Source organism: Parus major, chromosome 1 (genome assembly GCF_001522545.3).
Source record: "Parus major isolate Abel chromosome 1, Parus_major1.1, whole genome shotgun sequence".
In the NCBI taxonomy this organism is placed as follows: domain Eukaryota; kingdom Metazoa; phylum Chordata; class Aves; order Passeriformes; family Paridae; genus Parus; species Parus major.
In genome coordinates this window covers 8,340,419-8,348,941 of record NC_031768.1, presented here as the reverse complement: position 1 = coordinate 8,348,941, position 8,523 = coordinate 8,340,419, and the positions used below count along the sequence as shown (strand labels likewise).

Sequence of the window (8,523 nt, the reverse complement as noted above, 5' to 3'; positions counted from 1 at the left end):
GTACAGTACTTGGGCATTGAGCTTGGGGTCAATGATCTGCTTTGAACTTTTCTGCCAAAAAAATGAAAAAGATGGTAACAAATGGCAGTTTCATCAGAAAAACTTCAGTTTAACAGCGTAAGGAATTCTTTGATTTCCACACGTAAAGATATTTTTACTCTGTTTAAAGAAGAATATCAGGAAAAGCAGTGCTTTAATCTGATAATGATAATTGCTGTAGTTTTTCTGTGCTCAGCATTCCAATGTACTGGAACAATAAAGGTACCTGAAGCAGATCAGGCATCTCTTGTATTGTCCTTGTAGAGGCCCATTTCCAAAACACTGGCCTTCATTTAGGTATTTCTGTGAGTTGAGGTCTGTACTGGTATGAGAGCATTGTACAAGAAGCCACTGCCAGCAGAAGTGTGAATGCAGCTGCAGCTTCTCCACCAGCTGTCCCAACACCACCCTACCCATAGGTCACAGCCTATGAGTAGGGCCTATGAGAGAGAGATCCTGGGCAGCCTCTTTGAGCCATTTCAAGCTGCATGGCCACAGTGCAGAAATGTGGTGATTGTGGTGACAAATCCTCCCTGCTGGATTGTCTCCTCAGTGTTAGAGAAGGTGTCAGTAGTAGGTGCCATGGGTGACTGCAGCTGTGGTGTCCGAGTTGGTACAGGCAAGAATCCTGTTTGATTCCCTGGAATCAGTGTGACCTCAGACTGCTTTCCTGTAGCTCCTGATTGTGCATGTGCAATTCCATCTGCTCAAACAACTTAACGACAGGAGTTTGCAGGATTTTTACTTTGTCTTGCCTGTCCACTGCACAGGGTTCTTGCAGTGGGCACTGTGAGACGCTGCTTTTCCCCTGACATCCAGCTCCTGGAACATCCTAACTGCTCTGAAAAAGGCAAGAGATTTAAGGGCTAACACAGTCTGCAATTTACAACTCAAATTTAGACACAAATGTAAGTAGCAGTGGCAATGCATCCTTCATGGCCTGTTTGAAATAAGCCTTGGAAAACTGCCAGTGCTGAGTCCATTCATCCAGACTCCAGTTTACTCCGTGTTTCTCTGAGTTTCTCTGTGCAACATAACACCCATTCTTCATGTCTGTCAGAATGACAGCAGTGTGAAATCACCCAAAAGACTGGGGCTTGAAGGGCAAATTCAAGGCAACTTAAAAAAAAATAAATTGAATTCCTAATAAAAAATTAGATTTTTGTAGTTTTCTTAAGGGACCTTTTAATAGGAGGGAGCATGTGGAACTGAATTAAACAAATGTCACATATATGGAATTTGAAGGCACAGTCCATTTTTTTTTTCTCCCAGTTCAGCTTTTAAGTTTCATAGAAAAAATTCCAAACTATTTAAGCTTGGGGTTAGTTGGAGTTCCTGGCACTCCTGGCATTACTGAAGAATTAACCAGTCTGCTTTTCATGGAAAATTCAGGTTTTGACTGTTCAGAGGTAAAAGAAAATTTTCAAGACTGAAATTAAGCAACACTAGAGGACTAAAATGTGTGAAAATGTCTTAGTTGAATAGAAAAGTAAAGCCAAAAGCAAAGTTAAGTGCTCTTGGAGACTTAAAAAAAATTCTTATGTCAAAAAGTTAATATAAAAACATAATTTTTCTTTTCTGCTTTTTTAACAGCAGTTCAGAAGTATAATTTTATTGTGCTGTGCCAGAGTAGCTGTAACAACTGCAGTTACAGTGATAATAAAAATACAGCTTTTGATGGAGAGGTGAAATTAATTAAATTGTAAAAATGTTTAACAATCTAGTAATTTTTCTCCAAATAGTAAAAGAATGGTAAGGAAATAAAAACAATACCTAAACAATCCAACTGTGTGTAATGAAGTTTTGAAATCCCTGAATGAGGTCTAATGATTAATGACAAATAGGGCCCCAATCCAAACCACATACTTTTAGCCCGGTGAATTGCCTGGCTGAATGCAAATACTCTGATACTTAGAATTGCTCTTGTAAATATCTGCAGAAATAGACAGTCTTAAAATATAATAATCAGAATAATGCATTTCTTCTGTATAATTCCTAGAATTATTGGAGCTGATTATTACTTTCTCATGATGCTTAATGGCAGCAACACTTGCTGTTTTCAAAAGGCATCTCCCCTGCACATGCCTGTCAGAGGCACTTGGCTCATTTTGCATTTTTAAGTGATATATTAATGTTTGCTAACAGAAAGTCGCTTTTCCTTAAATGAAAGGAAAGAAACACTAGAGGCCAGCTTATGAGAGGACAGCATTGGTTGAAAATGTTGGTAAGAGGTACATCAATTGAAATTCTTGTTCTGGAAGCTTAAATAACAGAGATGATGATCATGTAGTTTCTTGTGTGAAATAATAAACTTAAGCTATATCCCAATAACTTTCTTTCCTAGGTCACACCTAAACCTCAATGGCACACTCCTTGTCAAAAATATAAGATACTGCCCTGACTGTAAAAATAGTGTATTTTAGGGAAATGAGATGTTCTGCAGGGCAGCAGCCTCTGGCTGTGTGTCCCATCCCTGAGCACTTTCCTGCTCCCTATGCCAGTGATCGGAAGAAATCTCCTGGGCTTTTCTCAGTTAAAGGTGGCCTCATGCCCTTCCTCCCAGCAATGGCACAAAGGACATGGTGAGGGTCAAATTTGGATTCCCTCAGTCTCTCCACTGCCAAAACCCTTGCTGTGGAAAACTTCACCCTGAAAGTCTGGGTCAGGCACACCCATGGAGTACACATGTAGCAAGTCTTGGAGAACACCAGTTGCCTTTTTCCATTCCATCTGGCAGGGTTGGTGTGTCTTGGGCAGCCAGCAAAACAGAAAATTCTGGGGAGAAGACAATACTGCATTCCCAGTTAGACACTGACTAATGCATCAGTATGTGGTAAATCAGCAGATTAAACAGTCTCATGTTTAACAGATATACCAAACAACAAAATCTCTCTTTTTTTTTTTTTTTTTTTTAATGCTCCTATCATCCCTTAAAATTCTAACTGTTAATATCTCTTCCGTTTTTGATGAGTGTGATTGGAAAGAGCTGTGTCTAAACTGTTTTGACATTAAATGGAAATGGTCTTGGAAAAAAAAAGACTTCTTTGTGTACAAATAACTACAGGTTAGCCAGATTTAGATTTTACAAGGCTTTTGCTGAGTCTTTACAATCTGGTCCTGAAAAAGAAAGTGTTAATTACATAGCATGAATAAAATGTAATTCCAAAACAGTCTTGAAAGGCAAATAGGTGTTAACTTTAGAGCTCATCACTATGATATACTGAGCAAAGCAGAATTACTACCAAAACATTTATATCTCCGATTCTCGCTGCTGATAGTGGTCTCATTACACTTAATGAAAACATTATTTAGGTCCTTAAAGGAATTTAGACATAACAGAGAGTGAAAATGTTGTAACTCCTCTACGTAGTGAGTAGTATAAATAACTCCTAAAAGTAGTATAAATAGCTCCTAAAAGCACTGTGAGGGAATTTAGAGATGGTATATTTATATTTTAAAGAGCTAAAGTAGTTTGAGTACATTTTAAGTGAACCCATAGTCTCTCAACAGTCATGCAGGATTAGCTTCTGTATTCTTGATTATCAGGACTTAGAGTGGTTTAGCATCATGATATGAATTCAGTTTACTTCAACTACCCTAATGTCAACAGCATGACTTAAAATATTCCTCAGGGACAAAGACTGGATGTATTTTGCATATTGTACAAGTAATACCTGGAAGAAAAAGGAAAAAGTTGCACAAAGTTAATTATGACTATGATTATTAACTTTGGGTGTACAAAATAGTGTCTAAACAGCATGTCCTCTCCTTTTTAAATTTCAATCACCACAAACTTGCATAGGAACAGCAGCTGCATAAATGGAAATCAGTAAAATTGCATGTGTAAATATATGGATTAAATAGAAATTTCAGGAGGTCAGGCACACGTTTGATCATCCACGTACACACATACACACACATGTCTCTACATATGTCTGTCTATAAATACACACATGTATGTCTCAGTGCACATACATGTGTATCTGTGTATGCAAGGCACACTAACAGCATTTCAATTTAAATCAAACATATATATCTAGGCTTCCATTTACTTATCAGAACTTGACCACTGTATACCTAGAAATAAATGAGTAATTGTATTTTTTTTATCTTCATATTTTTACAAGTACACACAGTATAGAACTTTCAAAATGCACTACATAAATACACCAAGGTCCCAGAGTACTTTAATGCCAAAAGCAATATGCCAGAAAACGTAAAGTTTTCTGAGAATTTGGAAACAGAAAAGATGATACAGAATGAGTAACTTCTTTCAGGGGCCATAAGAAGGAGAATTTCTGGCTCTAGGGGCTGGTTACACCTTCGAAGAGCACAAACTCCACCTAGTGATAGGTTCAGTGGTGAAATTTTAGAAACCAAACAGTTCTAAAGCACAATCTCAGTTGTATGGCAGGACTATAAAAATGAAAAATATCAGCTTAAGCTGATACACTTAATCTTTGGGAAAGTAAGAAGAAAACAGAGAAAGATGTACTATAAATGTTTCTAGATTTTTTTGCTACTCATCAGTTCATGAAAATATTTCAGTAATAAAAAGTCTTCTAATTTTTGTCATAAATCTTATGAACTTGTTAAAACACCCTATAAGTTAATACACGTACACATGTAAATTGTTTTATTTGTTTAATCTTTTTTTATTAAAAATTAAGACATGTAAAAAAGACATTGGAATGGGTTAATATGTTCCTGCTTCTTGTTGAGCATAGTGTGTGAACAAGATAAATGTACCTATCCCTGAAACTGATCAGACATACAGCAGTTTACAGTCCATTATATAAACTCCTGTAGTGTTAGATTAGAGGGTAATTCCCATTTTAAAGTACTATTTCTCACTAGATTTGTTCACCTTTAAAAAAAGAAATTGTCATTACAGTAAAAATTTCCCACTGATCTCCCATTAAAAAAATAATTAAACTTATTTAAATTAATGAGAGAGCCATTTACTTTATTTCTCCTTTTCCACTTCACTCCAAGTAGAACAGAAACCACATGTGGCATTCAGAAAAATAAGAAAATAGATAAATATAATGGAGGAGAAAACCCCCTCTTGTAAGGTTCACTGCAGAACCCAGGAGTAGCCCAAAGGAAAACAAAAGACACAAAAGGAACCTAATTAACTCTGGCAAAGAATGACCCAAGCATCCAGTTTTTTAGTATGATGATTATGGTAGCAGAGGAGGCCCTGTGAAATAATCTGGGCACCTGCAATACTTACAAGGACAAAGCATTCAGGTGAACCAGCTCTGGATGAAATCAACTCTGGACACTTCTGACCTATTATATAAAAATTAAGCAACTTTGAAACTAGGAAAAAAATGAAGGAAGAACTGGAAAGTGACCAGCCCAGTTGTCCCACCTTTTACCAGTTCACTGTGTGGTCAGGGATGACTCTGGGGTCACCAACCACCAGGGACCAGCAAAGAGACCTCCAGGACAGAAGAATGCATGTGAAGGGAAGGGAAAAGATATTAATGATTTCATGGAAATTATTTATCATGTGTATGCTTGCCATGGGAAAATCAATGTCTATGTATGTGAAATATAATATATAAACAGGAGCTTTTTCTGTACTCAGCCTGCACATTATTTTGGAGGAGATATCCCCTTGAGCATCTGCTGAATAAAGAATTCCTGCTTCTTAAAGCTACAGTGGTGTTAACCAGTTTTTATTTGTACTGATTTCTGGCTCCTCCTGCTAAGTGGCCATCTGAAGAAAAGTGACTGTGCCTGACAAAAACATGAATATTTATCCCATTAAGATCAGTTTGTCATACTGAAGTCACAGTACCTCTGGCTGCATTATTTTCCTGTAAGAAAAGCTTCACTGGAGACTCATTAAGGTGTGGATGTTCAGAGAATACATGATTAGAATCCAAGTGAAGGAAGAGTGAGAGTGTCCAGTTTTTACTGGGCCTGATTGAGTGAGGAGAGGCCCATCAGCTTATGCCAATTTCAGCAGGAGCAAAGGTTTTCAGCACCTCTCAGAAATAAAAGCTTTCTCCCTGTCACAGTTTGGCAGGGTGTTTCTATACTTACACTGTTTCCACTGGGTCTGCTGCCATGCATGAAATTAGGCACATACTCAAGTAACTTCTTCAATAATGGCCTAAAAGTTGAAAGATTTACTGCTGTTTTTTCTATGCCAAAACAGAAAGAAACGTATACTTCCAAGTAAGTGAGTACCTTCAATATTCTTAACTAGGTTGTTAAACCAAATAATATCTTACATCAAATATTATTATTTTGCAAGAGTATCATGCTGGAAGTGGTACTCTATAGACAGAAACAATAAACTTATTTAGCAAAAACCCATAAAATTCCTGTATTCGATTTTCACATTTAAAAAACTCATATTTTGCTTTAGAACATCAACAGGTAAGGCCACCAAACTCCAGCAAAGTGCTGATAAGCACATCATTTTGAACTATTAAAATTACCAATAAATACCAAAAAATCATCTATTTAAAATTACAGCAATCAAATCAATAAAAACAAAAGCAGCCATCAACATCTCAAGTCATAACTTGAAATGTTTTCAAGTAAAAATTGCACTTATGTGCTTTAAGACTGTCACATTCTCATACATTGTAACAGTGTTACAGCAATACACATGTATTAACTTTCACCCTTCTGTTCTGGTTAGCTGCAGTTTCACTGGAATTCTCTGGTGTATGATTCTGATTTTCATCCTTACTGTCTTCACCAGATAAATCTTCCTTTTCTTTTTCTTCACTCTGCAATGGCTTTTCAGGGCTGTCTTCCTTTCCGCTACATTCAATCTTCTGGCTTGTCAGTGGTTTTCTCTTAAACAGGGAAAACTGAAGTGAAAAAAACAGGTAAAGAATATGACAGAAACAGCAGTGAAATTCAAGATTTAAAAAAAAAACACAAACCCCTTTGTATATACCAAAATTAAACGAGGTTGGCAGATTTCTCCTTGGTAAAATGATTTTTTTTTTCCAAACAAAATGACTAAAAAATGTTAACCAGAAACATTTGCAATATTTGAAATGTTGTAAAATAGCACATGGAAATCAGAAAAGTTAAAGTGGTTGCATTTTGTCAAATTACACATTGTACAGTTTGTACAAAATGCTGTAAGCGCTGCATTTATTTGGGTTTCTTTCAAATAAGAGCCTGAGGCAAGGTCCAAAAATGAAGCCCCAGAGCAGTAAGTGCTTACTATGCTCCTGATAAAGATGTGTACTGCCATTAGTGACAGTGCTTGTGCTCAGTGAGACCACACACGTGTCAGTTAACTGATGCTTAGGGTCAACTCAGGAGGAAACTCAGCAGCCTCTGCAGAAGCCTCTGGATCCTAAAACCTGTAAGAAATTCCATATCAGGTACTCCTCAACATGCTCATACACCTATCTAGAGAGAAATCTATGATCACAAAATCAGTGCATGTTGCAAATAAATGCAAGATCAATGAGCTCAGCTGCTGCTTTCAGAGACAAATGGGGGGGAAATCTTTATAGATAATGTCCCATAGGAATGAAGTCCTAAGTTTTCACCTCACCAGTACGTGATGTGATAAACAATCTCTCAGGGACATGCTGTCCATGAAGAGGTCATAAAGGGTTTTAATTTCTATTATTTTGACAACTTCAAGTTATTTTATCAAAAAATAAAATCAAGTCTTAAACAGAAGGAATAGGTTTCTCAGCAGTTTAATTATGCAGTTCATGCCAGTTGATGTGTTTGCTTTGGTAACTGCCCACTGGCTTCTTGGCACTGGCAAAGCCAGGAAGAACCATCAGGCCACAAACCTTTATTCTCCCCACAATTCCTCCAGTTTTTTGGTCATCAGTGTTCTCTGACGAATTCTTCACAGTGTGATTGTCAGTGCTTTCCTCCTCTACAATAATACGAACATTTATATTAACTTTCTTCTGATTTATGCAAATCAAAAATATCACAGAAAGGACGAAAAAATTTCTCTTCAGATTATTTTTGAAGTAAAGGTCACTAAATAAAACTTAAAATCAATCAGAATATTCAGTAAAACTTGATGCCCAGCCTGAATAGACTATTTTTATCTTTTAATCTCTTCATGTAATGTCCTGATATTACTCTCCAGATGCTCAATTTTTAAGAACAGAACACTAATGGCAGTGACAATATATAAAATATTTTTACTTGACACTCACAGTTTCCTCTTGCTGACAGGAGACAATGTCTTGCACACTTACTTGCAAGTATATTCTAATTGGCAAAGCTGACTTTTAGGACAGCAGTTACAGTTCAGCATGAATTTTATTCCATAGAATAAATTCAATTCTGGGAAAGGAAAGATTTTCCATCTCAGTTGATGTTCTTGTGTTTAAATTTTCCTATACTTACTCCCTGTATGAATCATATTAATTTCAAACTTAGTATCAAAACTTCCAGATCATCTGGGTAATGGAAAAATATTTAAGCATCCCTTCTGCACAAGCTATTTTCATTATAATACTGAAA

The 8,523-nt window shown here is 36.6% G+C and overlaps 1 protein-coding gene across 1 annotated transcript in view; it reads right to left on the bottom strand.

The window, feature by feature from the left end:
* Positions 1 to 4,670: 4,670 nt before the first annotated feature.
* The window catches only part of RPGR (retinitis pigmentosa GTPase regulator), a 51,284-nt gene continuing 47,431 nt past the window's right edge, over positions 4,671 to 8,523 (bottom strand). The window contains exons 15-16 of the mRNA XM_033512097.1: positions 7,833 to 7,921; positions 4,671 to 6,878 (exon numbers count right to left, since the gene is read on the bottom strand). Coding sequence (XP_033367988.1) covers positions 6,657 to 6,878; positions 7,833 to 7,921 — 311 coding nt within the window. The 3' untranslated portion in view covers positions 4,671 to 6,656. The remainder of the gene's footprint in view (positions 6,879 to 7,832; positions 7,922 to 8,523) is intronic.